This window comes from Silurus meridionalis, chromosome 3, assembly GCF_014805685.1.
Source record: "Silurus meridionalis isolate SWU-2019-XX chromosome 3, ASM1480568v1, whole genome shotgun sequence".
Lineage (NCBI taxonomy): Eukaryota > Metazoa > Chordata > Actinopteri > Siluriformes > Siluridae > Silurus > Silurus meridionalis.
Genome location: NC_060886.1, coordinates 14,255,996 through 14,277,582, shown reverse-complemented (window position 1 = coordinate 14,277,582; position 21,587 = coordinate 14,255,996). Strand labels below are relative to the sequence as shown.

The 21,587-nt window shown below is 38.0% G+C and overlaps 1 protein-coding gene across 2 annotated transcripts in view; it reads left to right on the top strand.

Annotated features, from left to right (window-relative positions):
- Nucleotides 1–21,587, top strand: part of gli2a (GLI family zinc finger 2a) — a 53,356-nt gene that overhangs the window by 25,217 nt on the left and 6,552 nt on the right. The window contains exons 3-9 of one of the 2 annotated variants that reach the window (XM_046845367.1): nucleotides 6,069–6,171; nucleotides 12,298–12,500; nucleotides 13,916–14,101; nucleotides 18,662–18,863; nucleotides 19,026–19,245; nucleotides 20,028–20,132; nucleotides 20,862–20,990. In XM_046845367.1, coding sequence (XP_046701323.1) covers nucleotides 6,069–6,171; nucleotides 12,298–12,500; nucleotides 13,916–14,101; nucleotides 18,662–18,863; nucleotides 19,026–19,245; nucleotides 20,028–20,132; nucleotides 20,862–20,990 — 1,148 coding nt within the window. Of the gene's footprint in view, nucleotides 1–6,068; nucleotides 6,172–12,297; nucleotides 12,501–13,915; nucleotides 14,102–18,661; nucleotides 18,864–18,995; nucleotides 19,246–20,027; nucleotides 20,133–20,861; nucleotides 20,991–21,587 lie in introns of both variants that reach the window. The other variant, XM_046845366.1, reaches the window with a different exon arrangement.

Below are 21,587 nucleotides of genomic sequence, written 5' to 3'. Positions count from 1 at the left end.
ATCATGTGATCCAGGGCAAAAGTTAGTGGGGGATGGTGTATCATGTTTTACTCATGAATCCTTTTTTTACAAGTAGTTTGAATGGCACGTGGAAAAAACAGTCTCTTGTTGTAAGACACTCAGCTGAAGGACTTGTACTGCTGCAATTCCACTCCACTTTAGAGAAGAAAAACAGTCACAGTGCTTGTTTGCTTGCCAGTTCTTGGCATTTTAATTCATGCCACTGTTGACTCTGCCCCGCTTGCTTTCCTCTTTAGCCTTTAGTTCTAACTTGTCCCCCTCTCCATACTGCTGACTGAAGCTGTTTATCTTTTTTATTCAATAGAGCCAACAGTGCTGTGTAGGGGAAGAATACGTTTGATGTAGGCATTACCTCCATGACCCCTTACTCATGGGTCATGCTGAGAGTTAGAGCCTCCTCCAGTGTACTCTGAATCACCATAAAGGGGGGATCGCACCCCTATTGTTGTAAAGAAAGGTCTTCTCAGCCTCCTACCCCCTTTTCCTTCTGTAATAGGGGGCCCCCAGACCAGACTGCTGGACATCTTCCTTCCCCATCCCCCTTCGCTTTGTTGCTATCCCGTAAATTGAGCCTTCCCTTTGGAAGCACTAATTAAGAGCATAATCTTCTCTTCCTTTGGAAAAACAAGAGCTGAGGGGTAACGTTTCCTTAGAGTTTCTTTTGACCTTATTATCTATGTGTCCAGTCATGCTGAGGCTGGGAGCAACACACTAGGTTATAAATGTTTTAGAAATGAAAACACAGTAAATCATTCTATTAGTTCATAAAATAATTTTTGCATATGATACGTTGAAATTTTACAAGACAAAGAATATAGTAAGTACTAAAGGGTCATCCACTGGTGGGACATGATCTTGTCAGTTGCAGTGTAAAAAAGGTCTTATTATCTTGGGGACCTGCATAATAAATATTAGCAATATTTCTGGTCTCATGAAATGAAAAAAAAACAAAAAAACATTACAGCTGTATTTTGTAGAATGAAAAAAGAAATTAGACAATATTTTTTTTTTATTATTAAAAACATTACAAACCATATGAAGAAATTGTAAATAACAACTTAGGAACAAATAGGAAAGCTCTCTGTTAAAATAAAAAAGGATGGGTAAAGCCTGTCTTAATTCTTACCCCCATGAACAAGGCAAATTATCTTGTATATATGCAGCTGTTTTTAGTTTGTTCTTGTAAAACAACTCTTCCCTAAAAACTGACTGAAATTGGAGCTAGAGCTAGCTTTAGTCTATATTGTTGTGTGCAGTTTTATGTAAATGGATTATTAACCTGACTATATCTATGAATATAGCAATGTGTTTTCAAACATCTTTTATATCTCCAAAGTCCTGGGACATTGGAATTTCAGCACAGGGTGAACTCCAGCTGGGATTCCCGTAGATGAATCAGCATGCTTTGTCAATCTGAAAGAGCACTTCCTCTACAACTATTCTTCCCATTATAAAGCTTTATAGTGCACCTAGTGCTGAGACAGCAGTGACCAAGAAAAGAAGGTTTGACATCCATTGTGTCCAAGGACATCTTTTATGTTAGTTGTAAAAGTAAAGTAAAAATGTTCTTACAAAAAATATTAAACAATGAGTTCATTTCTTATGAAAAATGTATTGTTAATCAGAGGATAGTTCCACACACTAAAGATGGCAGTGTATGGTCTTTAGTAAATATTTACCCACAAAACTGGTAGAGAGACATTGCAATTCCTACAGTTTCAGTGTCAAAATTGGGGATCCTTAATGTTTACTTAGTATAAGCATACTCTTAGGAATCAGTAAAAAAAAATAACTTCATAACTTAGCTTGTTTTAAGTCATATATGTAATTAATCTTAGGAAAAACACTTTTTTATTTGTTTTGGTATTATGCACCATGGTTACAGCAATAGCATGGTAGCATGCAGTGAAACATACAAGTCTGAGATGATAGACAATAAGGCCTTGATACATTGAGATTATTAGCAAGATACGTTATTACACAGCTGTTCAGTACTAATAGCTTATGTTGCCTAAGGCTAATTAAAAGAGCTATTAAAACTCACTAAGGTTTGCATGACATTATTAGAGGCAGCAGCTTGCTGGAAATTGTGAACGCAAATGTATAAATCTGGCCAGTTGTTCAACATGGATTCAGACTGCCAGAAAAAAAAGCCAGCAAGGCCTAGTTTTGTAAACATTAACAGGAAAGGTTTACAGGTCTGTTGAGGATCCTCAGCATCTGGGGCTACTGTATGTATGACAAGGTCTCATAAACTAAGCCATGACTGGAGTTAAACTAGTCATTGCTTATTGACAATCGCTAAATCACTTTGTTCATTGCTGACCATCATGTGAAACAAGGCTTATATTTAATTGGTGCTCTATAAGAAACCATAAACAATTAAGGTTTTCTTGCATTTGTTTAGTTTCTCAAGATGTCATCTCTGAGGCCTTGCTTTGACTACATGCCCACCTGTAACATTAACAGGATCTGATTTAAATAGACATCAGGTATATAAAAATAAATGTTAGCATAATCAAATCTATACAGCTTTTTCAAATATACTTTTATTAATATGTATGGTATAATTGTGGTAGATTATATGGGTGTTAAATGAACAGTAATTTAATTAATGTCCTTTCATTCCTGAAAGAAGATTTAAGTTACTCCCCTTAACCTTGTAATCTTTCTGCTGCCACAGCTGATATCAGGGACCAAGAGAAATATTAAAAATGGGAAAAAAGCAAAAACAAACTGTTTGTTAGAGGTTACATGTAAGCAAGGTTAAAAAGAAAAATGCAATACAATTTTCAAAAGAAGAGGGAAACAAATAGCTACTCAGAATGCCTAAATCTGAAAGAGGCTGCCATTTGGCCTGCAGCTTCCCAGGATTCAAGGCAGCTTGGAGATGCAGTGTATAGTAGTTGGCATAGGGCTGTATTGTTAGGCTCCTTGCCAGTTTATTCTGTTGGAATTTCCTGTCTGAGTTGCCTCCCCCTTGCTTACTCCCTCCTTGTTCATGGAGCAAGACAGAAAAGCTTTTTTAATTACACTGCCGCAGCCTGGCCTCTCAGGATATTATTATTGTTCTTGAGTGCTTCCTCTGAGGATGAGCTTCTCTCACCACAAAGCTGCTCTCAGCTTCGTTTGGACATGAAAAGTGAATGTTTCTCCTGTGCTTTGAGATCCAGAGCACCCCATGTTAATGTCTGCCACCTGGAATTGTCTTTAAAAGGAGATCAGATCCTGACTTAATCCTGTCACAAAAAATCTAGCTGGTTCTCACGATGCCCTGACAGGATGTTTTGCACCGTTGGACTATTAATATGGGAAATTAAAATAATTATTTTATTAAATGACACTAATATGCAAAAACAATAATAGGTAGAGAAACATAAAGGTTTCATCATAAGTTCTTGCTGGCAATAGTTGCAATTTTTAGACCTATAGGTTAAAACATAATGAGGTATAGGTAAAATAACCTCTGACTGCATTTGACATTTATTGTTATATAGTTATTATAACATATAGTGTTTTAATACAGTAAGCTTTTTAGTCATCCATTCCAAATTTATCAAATATCAAAGCCTTTTACACCACAGCACCACAGAATCTTTTATAATGTCACTGGTCAGAAAGTGTGCATTGTTTTTGGATATCCACATGACTTGGACAGTAGTTCTAGCAACAACATGCTCATTCTAATATGCTTTGTGTTGCTATATATATATATATATATATATATATATATATATATATATATATATATATATATATATATATATATATATATATATATATATATATATATATATATATATATATATATATATATATATATATATTGTTCCACAGGTACTTAACATAATATAAGATAAATAATGTACATATTTTTAATTATGTGTTGTTTAACAAAAAAAACATGCTTATTAATGTAATGATATGTAGGACACATTTATATAATGGAAGAAGGCACATTTTTGAGAGAGAGAGAGAGAGAGAGAGAGAGAGAGAGAGAGAGAGAGAGAGAGAACAAGAACAGAACATTATCTGTGTAAAACTGCTTTGAGACAATGTTCATTGAGAACATGCACACTCTCCAGTACCAGCTTCCATTATCATTAATGACACATGCACCCCTGAAGGCCACCTCCCATGTGCACATGACTAACTGACATACTAACGTGCCACACATGGACCTGAGCATGAATGAAGATGTTATGCATGCACATACTCCTACTCCCAAAAGCCCTAGCTGAGAGACTCATTATCCTGGTCTCTGTACAAGGCATAAGAATGTCTCTCTTACTTCCAACTAGCAAAGGACAGAGTTAGAAATAATGTAAAAGAAAAAAAAAACACAAACAGAGACTGAAAGATCTTGGAGGTTTCTCATTTTATTAGGGAGATTTTGGAAAGATATTTTTAGACCGTTATTGTGTTCTCTACTTGCTATCCAAAAACTTTTATTTTGGTTGCCTATCAGCAGTATTCAATTATTGTTGCCCAAAATATTTCACCCAAACTGAGCCAAAGTAAATAAAAAAAGATTACATATGCTTATACTGAATGTAAATAAGATGTATAATTTTTTTCATTGTAAAACTATAACGTGATCATTAAATAATCAATTCTGATGTCAACACATATCTAGGAAACCAGAAGAAGAGGGTTCTGTTGAAAAGCTTCATGCATTCAAGAAACAGAGCAAATCGCCAAAAGTATTGTAAAACTAAAAGTTATGCATTTCTGAGTCATTCTTATGACTCAGAAATGGTAGGCCTGGAACACTGAGTGATACAAGCTGCTGAAAGAGTCCTGCTCTTTAATGCTCTACACCAATGAGATAAAGGTCGCAAACCTTTTCCCCTGCTCTCAGTTTTCAGGTTTTAACTGACTAATTGACATTTGTGACCTTAAGCACCTTTAGCATTATTGTATTGTAGTAGTAGTATTGTCGCAAAAATAGCCTTTTTACACTTGGATACTCAGTCACTAAGGAAGGAAAGCACAGATTTTAAATATAGAAAGTAGAGCTGCTTAGATTCATAGCAAAGGGAATGAGTACATCTTTTCTGAAGCACAGGTCTGAATATGCCGTTCCTCCCTTCAGAATGGAATGTGTCTGTAGTCTGGTTTTCTCATTTCTGAAATAATGGAGCAGTGGCATGACAGCACAGCGGGTAGTGCCTCCACCTCATTGCCTCCAGGGTTTTTGGTTCTATACAGTTTCTGTTACTTTTCGTTTGAGATTTCTCAAGTTCTCTCCATGTTTTCATGTGCTTCCTCCTAGTTGCCCTGTTGTTTTCCACCACCTAAAAACGTACCGGACTGGTTACAATAAATTGCCCCTGGGTTATGCATGGTGTTTACTCACCTCATGTGCATGTTGGACCCAGCTAAAATGCTTACTGAAAGTGAATAATTGAGGGGGGGTTAACTAACACTCAATATGAAATTATAATATGCAGTTGGCTGAAAAAAACATTCTCATCATGTTATTAAAAAGTTTCAAGCATTAAGTTATTAAAAGGGAACATGCATTAATTAATTCTTAGAACCCTGAGTAAGCACCATAATGTTTATTGTGAATATGTAATATCTAATTAGTTAGCTTCCTATAGTAGTCATTGCATATGTCTGGAGAATAAAGGACTTTGCTCGTATATTACCAGATAGCAACAAATTTGTAAGGTATCATGTATGGTACTGTCATACTCTCTGCACTCTCTGGCAAACAGTATACTTTATTGTGGTGTAGAAATCGACAGGAAATTTGTATCGCTTATTCAAACCTTTGCTCTAATATCAACACAATTTTTTTTCCATCTTTACTATTTGCTAATGTAATTATATATTACAGACAGTCTTAATGCTTTACGAAATTCATTTGAACAGTATCTTTTTTTTTGTTTAGTTTTTTTTCATCTTGAAGCCTTACACTTATTTGAATTATTTTTTCTTTACCCACTCTCTTTTTTGTCTTTATCTCTCTCTCTCTCTCTCTCTCTCTCTCTCTCTCTCTCTCTCTCTCTCTCTCTCTCTGCCTTTCCTTGACTTTACAGCTCCTCCTCTATTCCCGACCTTCCACACACCAATCCCAGTCGACATGCGCCATCATGAGGGTAGATATCATTATGAGCCAGACTCTCTTCATGCCATGCATGGGTAAGTTCATTAAGTATTTAACATTCACAGGCAACTTCACATTTAATACCATCTTTCATGAAATGGAACAGAAATTAACGCATGTATAGATAGATTTCAATATTGGTCATATGAGAATTTTTTTTTTTTTAAACAAAAACATAAAAGCTTAATTACAAATTAAAATGTAAAAAGCAAGCTTCTAAAGAGATACACTTCAGAATTGACCAAGAACAGCAGTAGCTTTCAGAGTAGGGCCAGTCCCTGTTTCCGATAGTGCTGAGTTAAACCTAAAACAGAATTCTTAATTCAACAAAGCCGTGTTGGCACTGTTAAACTAATACTAAATAAGTCTATCTTTACATGTATGTAAATGCTATAAATACTTTTCAGTTATTTTGTATTCTTGTATACTGCTGAATTCGATCCACTGAATCCTACTTTATCTTTCTTCTTACAAAAATAGTATAGCAGCATACACCTTTACATCACAAATTTGATAGTGATTTGTAGTGTTCACCTATGGGACATCAAGCCTGTTTCACACAGAATGTGGAAGGCTTAAGAGAGGAGAAGACTTTCTTTTACTTTGAATGCTGTCAGCTTTGATTAATGTGACTCGAACTTGACAGTGGCCCCTTAATTCAGACCTTTGAGCGGCTTTTTTGCCTGTGCCAAACTCACCTAATTACAACAGATTTTGAAAAGTAAATTAAGCACAGCGTCGATGGTCAACAGAGCTGGCCATGTCATCACACTGTGACTAAAGCCTGACAGCTTGCGAACATCCTTGTTAGATGACTTTTTGTATAGGCCCTTTTTCACTATTCTGATTCAGTCTGAGTCATGGGCCTTTTGTTTTTTCATAGTAAGGGGGTACTATAGGACACACATAGTCATGAGAAAGAGAAAGTACATACAAGGCCTAAATAACAGTTGTGTGGTCTTCAATTCTAACTTCTATAAACAAATTTCATCTGACACAAAAACATTTCAATACATAGTCATTTTATTCCAAAAGTTAAACCCATTTCAGAAACCAGGTGGGAAATGTTCCTTCTTTCTATATCCACAATTATGAGAGTAATTCCCAGCCAGGTACTAAAGGGATGCACAATAATAATTAACCATAGAGAAGTATATCTCTATAAATGCAAAACTTTTGGAGTTTGGTGCTGTGGAGCACTTATATGTGTGTCTACATCATATAAGGATGATAAAGGACAGGAAAAGTCATCAGTCATGGACAAGAGAAGCATTTATTGCTTCTCATCAGTCTGGGGCAGGTTATAAGGCCATGTACAAACTGAAATTCACCATTCTACAGTCCCAAAGACAGTTGTCATTGTCGAAACAAAAACAGTCCAAGGTAAGACTGTTTAACTGTTAGAGACCCAAGAGCTTCATCATGTGATACATACTTGGCTCTGTAAGCCTATAAAATGGTCATGTTCTTGACAGTACAATGAGAAAAATCTGCATGAACAAGTATGTCTTTCATGCATGGGTATATAGAAATTGCCCCTTCTCTCCAAAATAAATATGGCCGCAAGATTTTGATTGGCAAAGTCGTATCTGAACAAACCACCAAAGTTCTTTAACAATATTGTTTTGGGGCTTATAAGTCCAAGGTGAAGATGTTTGCACATTATCATGTACCATGTATGGAAGAAAACAAGCTCATACCAGCTACAGAATTTGGTGGTTGAGGGGTGATGATTTAGGCTTGTTTTGCATCCAGAATTTCTGGGATACTTGCAGTGATTTATATGATTAGTTTCACTTTATTTCAAAATATTCTTGAGTCAAATGTAAACTGGGTCAAAATAGGTTCATTAAGCAGGACAATACATTTAGTACACCAGCAAATGTGCATCTGTTTAATTGAAACAGGAAAAAAATAAAGGTGTTATAAAGGCCAGCTCATAGTCCAGACCTTTTTCAGTATATAAAGTTTTGACAGGAATTCCTAAACAGAAACATGATTCTGCTTTAGACTGTTCTCCATTACAAATAAAGCTGTAGCATTAAAAAATTCACATCTTCTTCAAAATGGAGAAAGCACCATTAGAGCAGATTACAGGTCAGTTTCCATGTAACCAACTGTAGGGTTTTGCAACAAGAGTGAATGAGAAAACCCCAGTTTCCTTCACCCCCTCACACTGACCACTTTTCTGTTTACCTAAAAAAGCAGTTGAACATTGTAGTATGGAATATCCAATTTTTGTGTGGTGAAGTTACTGACCACAGTATGCTGGTACAGAGCAACCTCAGCACACTTTTCTGATTAAGGTCAATGTTGTTTTTCCACTTTTCACCACAGCTACTACTGGGAATTATACCTGTTATTATCAACACATTATTTTCAGTCAGTGTTAATGAAATATGATGGACGATGTACAAGTGGGAAAAAGTAGCCATCTCAAGTCAACTCAAAAAGCTTTTATTATCATTTCAATACTCTATATAGCTGAAGCATTACACAGTGAAATGAAACAACGTTCCCCCTGAACCCTGGTGCTACATACAACAATCACAGAAAACACAGGGCTAAGGACTAGTGTCCTCGCCACATAAAGTGCAGTGCAAAGACAACACAAGACAGTGCAAGACAACACAAGACAGTGTAAGACAAATACACAAAATACAAAATAGCGCCGCCAGTAAACCTGTTGTATATTGCACACTGCGGTGTGTAAAAGACGGGGTGTCATGGGTTCATGTAAATAAACCACAAGTGAGAGCATAATTTATGTAGTAACTTACATCAAACTATACCACGGTAGTGTAAATATATACAACATTACAATTTAAAAAGTAAACAATGCATTAACTCTGGTGTAAATGTTGATTATTTAGAGGTCACCCCATTGGTTTAACATAAACAGCACATCATATACAGCAAAATGTTCATGCTATTAAGATTAAATGTAGCATGAAGTGTCATAGTGTTTGCTGTGAGAACTGAGTTATCACTTAATAAAAGACATTAAAAACTTTTCAGAAACAATGCCTGTATCAGGCTGTAATACATCTCCTTAGCTAGCAAGATTAATGCCAGAAAGCACTGACAGAATGCAGAGATGCAAAGAGGTTTTGATGACAGAATGTTCCCTGCTTGCCAATTGGTAAAAAACATATCTGCCAAACTGAAGTTAGAATATATTTGCAATTTACTTGAATGACTGTTTTTATGTAAAAAGTTATATTTATTGTATAAGCTTTAACAGTTGTAGGTTTGTTCATATAGGCACTTATAGTTCTTCAACATACTGTAACTGTGTACCATAATGAGGTAAAGCTCAAAGCAATGGTGTCATTGCAGAAGAATGTTCCTTCCCTCCTCCTTAAACTACTGGTTATGTGATTGTAAAACAAAACTCACATCCAGCTGGGTTACATGGACAGGAGCCACCCGTGGTGTTATGATCAAATCTTTTTTAGGATCTTTATGTGTCAGCCCTAAGAACTCTCTATGGTCTAGGATAGGATGTCTGTTACTAAGTTCTCTTAAAGGGAAGTCAAGTAAGATCTTGTCTGAAAGAGGGTGGAAAAACATGATTTCAGTGTTGTCCTATCACAAGAGCCTCTCATTTATCATTCCCAATGGGTACAGTTGTAAATTATAGCTAATTATTTAAGACTCAAACAGCCACTTGGTAGTTTTCCTAATTTGTTTCTGTATTAGCCTCCTGTGTTGTCATTCTGGAAAGCTGATTTGAAATACGGTAAATTACCTCAAGCAGGGGTAGTTATTGTATGGTCAAATCATCAGAATATGTTTGTAAGAGATAGCATAAAGTGGTTTGTTTCATATCAAGAGCTGTAATATTACATGGTCTTTTTGACTACTGAAATATGCTTGTAACAAACTAATAAAATTATTTATATAACTGTAAGTTAACTATGAAATCAGTAAAGGAAAATGGGCATTTAAAAAATACCCATGGCAATTTGTAAGAAATATTAATTGTCCATCATCATTTGAATGCAAGCCTGCTGATTTGTATGTGAAAATATATTTTGATTCTTATGTTAAAAAAAAATAGCAAATATCAATAAAGAGCTGTCTAACTTGAATCAGAAAAGGCATATAGAGACCTCATCTAAAAAAATATAGGATTTTCACAAAGCTATGGCAATTTAGATAATTCACTTCAGAGAGGCAAAAAGTTTTTTTTTTTTACTCATTAGTGGTACATTGCTCAGTGTAGTGCTGAGAAAGCTCCAATAAAAATATAAATTACGCAGATTGCTGATTTTTTAAATGGTAGATGCACCGAGCAGAAGCACGATAATCCACACAGTAAATAGTTTGATTCAAGTCAGTGCAATACATTTAGTGTTTGAATCAAGCCATTACTGGCTTACAGAAATCTATACAATAATACAAGCATACAGTATATTGTAAAATATTGCATGCTACAGTTTGAATACTTGAGTATTTCATTGTGAAAAGGGGTAAAATCCCTTAATCTTACCAGTTTATAAAACCACAATGCAAGCTGAACATTAATGTTTAGAGCTCCCCCCTCCTGCTGAATTAAGGGGAGTACTGGGTGTTTTGTGTATGGGCGTCTGTTTTCTCTCAGCTCCGCCAGAACAGAGCCGCCTTTATGGCTATCGTTGCAAGGGGACTGATGGCAGAATGTTGGCCACTGCACAAGTTTGGTAGTCTGCAGCCGTTTACTGGAAATTGTACTCGGGCCAGGCTGCATGCAGGTTGGCCTCTACACAGAGGAGGTATAAATGAGGGAATGAAATGAAGGCTGTACAAATATAATGTATCTTAGATGCACCTTTTAGATGCCTGTAGGTAATATAAAAAAAAAAGGTAATAAAAAGAAAATAAGCCTGTAACAGAGAACAGTTACTGGACATGACACAGACAAGTATTCAAACTGACTATGATGCCTTAAATAGACAATTAATAATTGTAGAAAAATTATAGTACAAGTCATCAGTAAAATACACACATTCTATGTCTAGTTCATCTTCAGAATTGTTAATGATGGCTGCCTTCTATAGCAGCCAAAACCTTACATATCCTTATTGGCATTAGAACACTCTAGCCCCATCACTATCTCCCTTCTTCTTTTCTAAATACTGAATACTCAGCCTCTTATTTGTTAACAAGGTCATTTTGTTTCTGTGTGAATAGTGTTGGGAAACATATGTTAACACGCAGACTGGTCTGCTTTGTCTGTGTAAATGTCTAATCTGTTAAAGCCCCTATAAAAAAAAATGCCAGACTAGTTCTGAGATCACATGAAACACCATTTTATTGGCTGTGATGTTGTGATGCAAAAACACTAAACAATACACTAAACAATGACCTGTCGCTGATAGTGAGATCTGAATGAGTTTTTAATGAATATAGATTGAAGTAATAAAGTTTTCCCCTTTAAGTAACGATATTTTAGTACGTTAATGTCAGATTCTCATTATGGGAGCATGCTGATCCACCCAGACCTCCAAGCAAATTGTTTGAATTGTCTTTGTGTGTCCTTCTACCCTGAAATACACTATAACAATTTGATTATAAGATTCAATGTGAGATCTATATGTTCAGGCTGTTAAAGGGGCTATGCTGAATGACATCAAACAGAGGCAGACATCTACCTTCAGGAGGTGTTACAATTACTGTCTCCTTCCTGGCTGGGTTTCCCTGGGTGGGCAGAGAATTTAGCTACCTGTCAAGAGATGACACATTTTTATCTCCACCTCAATCTGTGGGCCAATCCCAAACTTCCACTCTAAAATTGTGTTCTACAAATGGGCTCAGTCACAGGGCAGTAATTAGGATGTGTTAAATAGACATGTCTATCTTGGGAAGATCTATGTTTTAGACATGACCATTAACAGATGTATTAAGCTCATCTAAGTCACAACTTGCTCAATGCCCACGGCCTAACATGCATTCCAAAGTCTTTCAAAAATAGTTTGAGTGGGTGTAGTAAAGAAAAAAAACATGACCAATTTCATAGCTCTGACGTGTCCTAGAAAAGTGCTCAGATTTTTTCCCATATAGTATGGGCAGAATTATAATCTTTTGTCATTGACCTTGTACGTTATACGGCAAGTTGTGTAGCTGTGTAGTTGTGACCTCATTGTGAATGCCTTTTCTCACTGTTTCCAAATTTCTAGACCCACCGGATTAGCTGGAAGTCCAGTGATCTCTGATATATCTCTGATCCGATTGTCCCCTCATGCTGCAGCAATGGGCGAGTCCCCATTCAACCCACCACATCCTTACGTCAACCCCCACATGGAACCCTACCTACGCTCAGTTCACAACAGCCCCATGCTGTCAGTCATCTCAGCAGCACGAGGCCTCAGCCCAGTGGATGGTAAGTCTGAAGTGAAAGGCACACTGCACAGTCATAAAGAGCTTATTCACATTAAAATGGAATGCATTAAGGATTATGAATGGCTAGCACATTTCGCCTCTTTCTGTCATTGCACATGTGATCATGTGCACTAATGGTGTCTGAGTTTATAGTATAAAGCCATGCTTTAAGTGCATACAATAAAAGAAACTGGGTATACTTAAGGAGGAAAAAAAGCTAATGGTTCCCTTTCTCCACAAATGCAAAGACACTCCAAAGACAGTCACACCACTTTGCCATGTGTAAGTTTACATAAAGGCTTATCTCTCCTGTTGTTGTAATTAATCCTGTCAAATACTCTTTGAAACCTAAAACATTCTCAAGACCTGTTCTTAAAAGGAATGTGGGAAAGAGTAAGAAACCATGGAAATCTGTAAAGAAAACAGAGCCAAAAGAGAATTTCCCCCAAATTTAACCTCCCATCCTGTCAGCTTTGTTCTCACAACCCTGTTAAGAAGTTGGGACAAGGAGGACAAATCAAAGATAAATCAACTTCTACAGCCTGTAGGCAGTAATAGCTTTTGCTTTTACAGATAAATAGGCAACATTGAAAAGATTGTCGAACTGATTAAATGACAAGTCAGCAATGAAAAATCTGAAGAGCACGAGCTGCCTCCTCTTCTTTCACAATAAAAAATAAAGTTTCAAAAATGGATTTTGTTCTTTTCATTTTTTCCAAGCCATATTGAATATATTACAATACCCTGGCAAAAAAAAACATGCATTCATTATGCCAGCTGCTTTGTACAGCCATGATCTGTCAGATATCAGCTTTCATGAGTAACAGTTTTAGATGTGTGGATCAAACTGTTAATTTGTAGTGGGGAAGTCCAGTGCAGTGATCTGACCGCTGATCAGATTCCCCTGAGGGCTTGAGAAGGCCAAACTCCACCACAATCTCAGCTCTTTGACTCTCATCCCCCTCTAGAGACAGTGCTCCACGATACAACTGTGGAGAAAATAATCGCCCTTGTTCTGCCATGAATCCAGTACAAACACACGTCTGTTCCCTTTTACCATGCTGTGGCCTAATTGCCTCTGATAGATCAGATGTGGCAGTAACGACCCAGAAGGCAAGGGGAAAGGAACAAGCCGGAACACCCTCCTCTTCAGTGACTAGTATGGACATGAGTTGACTGTTCATGTAGGAAAATGAGGAAATGGTTTTGGTGGCACTAATCATTATCTGACCCAGTGAAAGAAAAACACTAAACTTTCATATGAATTATTCCTGACACCTTTAGATTATGGTTTACTAGGTGCAAGTTTTAACACTAGCTTTACATCACAAAGTTTCTTGATAGATCTTCGAGTGTGTATGGGTTGCAATCATATGGGTAAGTGCACTGACCAGGGTCTTGCTTTTCTATTTGAAGTGACACATGAGCAGCTGAAAGAACGAGGTCTTTTTGGCCTTCCTCCTCCTCCTGGGACTAACCCAGCCGACTACTACCATCTAATGGCTAATCACCGCAGCCCCTATGGAGAGCTGCTCATGCAGACTGGGGCAGCAGCTGCCGCTGCCGCCGTGCATCTTCCAGACTACATGAGCCCTGTGGACAGTGAGTATCCTATTACAATTCCTCAATGGATCACATGTGGTGTAACATTTATTTCACAATAATCAAAGGACTAGGTTGTAAATTGTTGTTAAATTGCACATCAACCAGATCTGAGCAAGAAGCCTATACTCTAAAAAAAAAAGATATCTGGTTAATCCACATCTGAAGCTATTTAAAAAAAAACCTTCTTTATTTAGGAATATAATTTGATATTAATACTAAAACTGTAACACTTTAGCCATTGTTCTGTTAATAGGCTGCCCTAAGTATTTAATGGTTGAGTGATACAGTCAAAACATGGTCTGGGCTATGATTAAAAAGTCCACTCCAGAAATGTGTCTTAAGATTTGAGTTAAAGGATGCTCCATGATGTTCTCACAGGATGTTTTGTTATGTGTTTGTATAAAACATGACTCACTCAAATTAACTATAAACACAAGTACACTCAGCAATTTATGAAGTGTTTCTGTTCGGGCCTCTAATTCAGACCATGCAACAGGTGTGCTTTGTTACTATAAGTAACATCCTTCCACATCCTCGATGACCTTAAATGGAGGTTTAGTGTGAGGGTGAAAAGTAATCTGTACTTTGTTTCTGAATGCAGTGTTATGGCAGGGATGTAGCTCGCTTCTGGTGTTTTGTAATGTGAGCCAATTTGTCAAGTAATATACTTGTGAGATCTCTTGTTCTTTTAAAATGGCAACATTTCCTTAACACACTATCACTTAGTGTGCCATTATTAACAAGATGTGCAGACTGTCTTCACCTTACTTTTTGTAACATACAGCAATGGTCCAGGCTGTAGACTGTGTTTTCAGGTGAAGCAGGACTGTCTAGGATCTGAAGAGAACTTTGGCTCTGATACAAACCAAAGGGTTCCAATGAAATGTACCCCTATGAATGGTTAATATTGTGCAGAGAGGTAAATGATGGGGAAATCTGTTAAAGGTTTAAGGTGACTGTTAAGCAAATTTGTATTTGCTTTCACTGGCTCTGCTCTGCACAACCACCCAGAGGATATGGGTTTTCTCCCTACGTTATGCCTTATTGGTTCCGTGCCTGCCCTGCACGAATTATCATGCTTTCCCATCAAGATGGCACGCCAGTATTCTCATATTGCAAGTTGTAATTACTTCTCGGTCCACTAATCAAACACAACCATAATGAGATGGTCATGAGAGCAGCTGCATCTGTGGCCAAAAGCCCAGGCCTCCACCAAGCTGTCTGGCCACAGTTTGTGGAGTGAAACTGTTTGTACAAAAAACACCCGCAAACACCAACACAGTGCAGGGCTTTTTACTTCTACAACCATGTCTTTGGCCTTCTCCATAAACTGGATTGATGTGGTCTCCCTTTCAGCACTCACAGGTCCAAGGCTCTCCATGCTGGCCCACAGACACAGGGCACTCATTGAACATGTGTGCCAGCTAATGGCATGGCGGCCAGACCGCCAAATAAAGGAGCTCGTTCAGCAGAGTGAGGGGCTGATAAATATGTATTGCACAACTTGTCGTTTGACTTGGAATGGAGAGCTGATAAAATTCATATGTATATTTAAAAATCAATTAATGTGATAATCAATTCAGCAGACCCACCACAAGAGCAAAGCCTTGGTGACCTCAAAAAGCCGTGCCTGTTTTCCTGATAAGTTGCATTTCAATATTAGCCAACAGGAGAGTAAATAGTGTAGAGTTTCACTGTAAATGGTTACCATTGTTTTAAAAACTAGAAAAGCACACATGAAAAAATAGTGTAGACTCTATTAAAGCCATTATGATATGTACTGTAAATTTCTCATACAACCTGACTTTTCTACACACCATCTAGAATGGCTTAAACTAGAGAACTGTTAAAATTACTTTGTAAGCATTTTATGCTCTAGTAATCAGCATATTTGACAGCAATATACAATTAATACTTAGCTAAGACATAGTCTCATATACACAAGCACAATCGTTGCACAGCTCTTATGCAACTTTTGGACAACAGGGAGATTTGCTTCAATGAGGCTTGCAAAAAATAAACAAACGGCTGTAAACAAAGACAGAAGTTAGCACTGGCCTTAATGTGTGCATCAGTTGAATGCTCCAATTCAGTGCCAAGTATGTGCCTGTGTCAACAGTGTGCACATAACATGTTAATTACACTAATAAGCCTAACAGGACAACATGCAAAGAGAAAGCAAAATAGCGAAGCTATTTCCCTTCCACAGTCATCAGCCTGATTTGTGTGTAGCTACATTGAAACTAGTGCAAGTGCAGTGCTATTAGTCTCGAATGGTAAAGATCCCAAAAGATAAAGAAAGAAACAAATAAATAAATAAACCAAAGAATCCTAGAAAGGCTCAGTTATTCCACTGAGCAGGTAAATGCCTTTGCAGCAAACGGTGTTGGTTGACCCTTCCTCACTCTGCCCTAGCTAAACTCTCATTTCTGGGTTTCTAATTGAGATGTTTTCAGAAGAACACTTGAAGAGACTGAAAGGCAAGAAGTGGGGCTTGTGGTAAACACATTTGTGCACTGGAGTCAACAGTGAACCGAGCTCCTATAACAATAGCAATTGCCAAAGCCAATGTCTGGTGTCCGGCTGCATAACCATGGCGGAGGATGGTGGTAGGGAGGGTGTATTTAACAACACACTATACTTACACATCGTACTTGCATACACACAAACACACACACCCATAGACAATGTAAATCCTGGTCACTCTTTCGAACTCTAATTTGGTATAAACTGATATTTTATGTCAGTTACAGCTCAATTTTTAGTATGAAAGGTTAAAGAGGTACTGTTTCTTTCGGCTGCAGTAGGCCAGGGTCACACAAAGGAAAGTCTACAGCAAGACAGGTGAACGGAGAATTAACACTCACTTTATTCAAAATTTTCACAAAGGCCATCCCAGTAAAGCAGATACCTACTATACTTGCCTCATAAATGTGCAGAGAGTGCCTGTTGTTTTAAAGCCATATAATTAGACCAGCTCCTAATTAGAAAAGCCCCCCTTCCATCTCCTTCAACAGCTATGGGGCACCCTCAGTCACACCAGGCACCAAAAAGCCACACAGTACCGCACATCTGCTTCAGGAACCCACTCTTGTAGGAGCCTGCACACCCCTAAATTAGAGTCACACCACTCATAAAAAAATCACAGAACATGTGGACGGCTGTGACTACAGCCAGGCAAGACACAGTGTGGCTTATTGCTCCTGCTTCATACTACACACCCAGGTATACTCTAACACAGGAATGTGAAAGAACAAAGTTTTAGTTTAGACCACTTTAAAGATCTTACTTCTTACAGTGCTTATATAGTATAATGTAACAAATGGATGCAATTTCCAGTTAGCTTGGATTTTCTGGTGGCCTGAAAAGATTCGAGTCTTGCCAACCATGAATGTTTCTGTTCCAGCAACTCAGCATACTTACAAAATTCTAATGGTCCCTGACATATTTATTTAAAAGACCTGCAGGAAAGCATACTAGTGGTTCATTTGTTGTCTTTGCTAACTCTAAATTGTGAAAGCAACACTAACTTTGGAAGAAAATAAGCAAAAACTCATTTAGTTGTTGAAAATTGTGTTAGTTTCCGACAAATTGTCTTAACTATAAAATGCATTTGGGGGGAAAAAACAACAATCACTGCTAGCTCCTTACTACATTAGGTACATTTGTTTTTATGTAATATTCTTACAGTCTATATACTGCCCTATAATTCCCTGTGGAAATTGGAAATGAGAAATTGTGTTCATGTTGCAAAAAACATCGGAGGACTGGAGGTGTTTTCTTCGTGTTTATGCGGAGTTCTGTGTGGAGGAAAATATATATATATATATATATATAGATTTGGAGATGACTCCTGAGGCATTTAATAGCTTGTTGCTCTGTTACTGCTCTGTATTTACTTTATCCATTACTTATAAACAGCACCTGTTGATCAACAAGCAACTGGAGAAACAAAAAACACATGCACTTTTATGCATTTAACAGGGGCATAATAATGTGGTTTAATTAAGGAACACAGTTTTTTTACTTGCTTTGTAAAATACCTAAAGATATTAGGGAACATTATTATTTGCATTAGGGAATGCAAATGATAATAGGCCATTATATCTTTAGAATAAAACATGGTGGGGATTTTATGGACAAACTTCTAAGGAGAGTCCCTCTGCTATCAATAATTCCACTGGGCAAATGAGAATCAGCTTTAATAATTTGTTTTCTGTTCTAGAACAAACATTGGTTCACCAGAATGGGGTACTATGTGCCCCTTCTCAATGTCATTACTCCTTAATTATTTTCTAAAATCAAAGTTGTTAAATTGCCTCTATTCAGCATGCTGCAGTAATGCAGGCCCTGGAAGATTAGTATCAGTGTAATTACTGTAAATGACTCGGCTGATTAATTATTCAATGCAGTAGTGAGAGAGAGAGATGCACATGATAATGGGTATTAAACCTCCTCCCCTTGTCCTGTACATGGCCCCTGAGATGAGAAAGATGGTGTAAAGAATATAGAACAATCTGTGAGAGTTTATGGGTACCCTTTTTTTCCCCTCCACAGTGTCTCGATTTCCAAGCCCCAGACTTACACCCAGGCTGAGCCGAAAGCGAGCACTGTCCATCTCGCCTTTGTCAGATGCCAGCATCGACCTGCAGACCATGATACGCACCTCTCCCAACTCTCTGGTGGCCTACATCAATAACTCACGCTCCAGCTCCACTGCCAGTAGCTCTTATGGCCACCTCTCAGTTGGAGCTATCAGGTATAGGAAAGCCTACTATGTTTGGTTGTTAAAATATGATCATAAGCAAATACTAATTCAAATTCAAGTATAATGTTTTGCATACACAAATTAATACAGAGTACGACATGTCGTAAAATGCTTTAATTACAGTTCCTCTCTTCCCTTACCATCACCGATCAGCCCCTCATTTACATTCCCCCACCCAATCACTCATGCGGCATACCAGCAGCTTCTGTCCCAGCACCGAGGTCTAAGTGCGTTTGGCCACACACCTCCCCTCCTCCAGCCATCTCCTTCCTTCATCAACCGCCAGCAGCCCAGCGGAACTGTCACAGCCCACAGCACCACCACCAGCAGCAGCAGCAGCAGCAGCAGCAACCCTACCACAGAGGCCAACCAGGTGAGTCATCTCATGAGAAAACAGCAACTTTGATTCAAGCAATTTAAAACCTGCTTATATATACGTTCTTGTTTTTCAATAAACATGTCCAAATGACCAAGCCATCTTTCGTTTGCTATGATGTTCATCATCCATAATCCTAAGTGTTGCTTCCACCTCCTCTATCAAGCCCATGTAAACATTAAGACTGCCTAGAATGTAAACTTCCTCCAACTCACTGACCCACACTCATATCCAGACACCCACTAAATCCATTTTCATTCTATTTAATTTTCAGAACTATAAAGCACACACACACGCACATGCATTGATGAGAAACACATTTCCCTTGCTTTTCAACAAAACCCTGTCAGTTGCAGAGTTATGGAAAACATGGCCTACACTTTACTCTAGTGGTTGGGTGGGATTTGGAAGATATCTCCCAGCCCCCAATCTTTTTCTTCTTTCTCTATGGAGGAACTTTTTACTCCAAGTGCGCTGTGTCGTGTTAAGAAATTCATCTGAAGATAAAAGTCTGCAGCCTCACTCTCTTAGGGCTATGAGAGAATATATAATCTCATGAATGCATTTCAGTCATATGAGGGCATTCTAAATTGTTCAGTCTCCAAATGACTTGCTTTTTGAAAGATGGAATGTTAACATGGATAAAATGGATATGGATGCATAACAAAAATTTCCATGTTATTAGCAGTAACTGCACTACCAAACTTATAAGTACAGTCACTCTCCTTTTGACTTTTTGGTCCTTACTTTTTATTAATTTTTATACTCTGTGCAACCAGAATGCAGGAGGTGACTCAGCAGTCAGCAGTACGGTCAATCCCATGATCACCAAGAGGTCAAAAGTGAAGGCAGAGGTGACATGCCGCATTTCCCCTTGTTCTCAGGTATTAAGGTCACATATTGGTTTGTCTTTTATGTTTAACCTGTCTGAAACTCATAAAGGATTTAGAAGAGATCATGCACATCTACTTCTTCTCAAAGCATTTTTCTCCCCCTTTTTCTGCATTTTACTTCAGTATATATTTACCCTCTTTCTTGTGTAGTGAGTGTGGTGGTATGATGTATACAGTTAAGAGCTCCGGGAAAATTCATGAAATATAGCAGCACAGTTGGAAACATTTTGGTGTCATCATATCAACATCCACAATTAAGAAAGCTGTTTGGTTGCATTTCTGCTTGTTATCCTCACAAATGGCAATCCTTTACCTTCTGTCATTTGCTGCTAAAAAAAAAGGATAGTTTTTACTCGCTATCAGATAAAATACGTGAGCAGGCAGCAATATTAAATGTGGCCTTAAAGCATTCCATTCGCTTACCACATTAGAGAAAGTTTGGCCCATTTAAGTTTAATGCCAGAATCATTAGAGCTCAAAAGCATTCTAAACATTCCCAGACTCTGAGAGAAAAGTAGCCTGTAAAAATGGCTCCAGAAACAGGGAAGAGATTCACAAAAGTGCTTAGTGAACACCTGCAGTGGCACAGTTCTGCATCCAGAGTTTCACAACTATGAATCCTCTGTGCAACGGGCTCCGAACTACCAACTAATGACATAAAACAATTAACACATTAGCACTTTGTTGTTCTAAAGACTAATTATATGGCCCTTTTTACAGGATCACGTGGAACTGAGAGAGGAGCTGGATAAGGATGAGTGCAAGCAGGAGCCTGAGGCAGTGTATGAGACCAACTGCCACTGGGAGGGTTGCGCTAAAGAATATGACACACAGGAGCAGTTGGTGCACGTAAGTGACACTGCTGTGCTCAACCATATGTCAAAATAGTCTAAGTCAAAATTTCCCAAAGTGATAAATTAATAAGCAGATGGTTTGGTAGCATCTCAGTGCAGGCTCTGGGTGCATATTAGAAAAGTGGAAAAAAATATGAGAGGAAATAATAGTTAACAATTTAGGATAAAATAGCTTTAAAAAGGCCAGACAGGCTTGTTCTTTTCCTGTCACTGTCACATGTGGAATTAACAAAGCATACAGATGCACACAGTGGTGCACCCAACTAGGCTGGAACTATCTCCACTCACCAAGACACTTAAAATTAAACACATACAATCACACTCAGGGTCTCAGTTTCTGTTCTCCCCCATCCCCCTGGACTTTGACCTTGCCTGAGGCCCAATTGTAAATCTGTCGACATGCCAGCAGCTCTGACACAGCTCCCCCAGCCGTGGCACCTCCGACAACAACCCCCACTGATTAACAGCTTGTGCTTTACACCATGACAGTAACACTTACAGCCAGTTAGACTCTTCAGCAGGACGAAACACTTGGAGCCTGGCCAGCTCCTCACAAATAGCGTTGGCTAAGCAGGGGTTCAGGGGTCAGTGG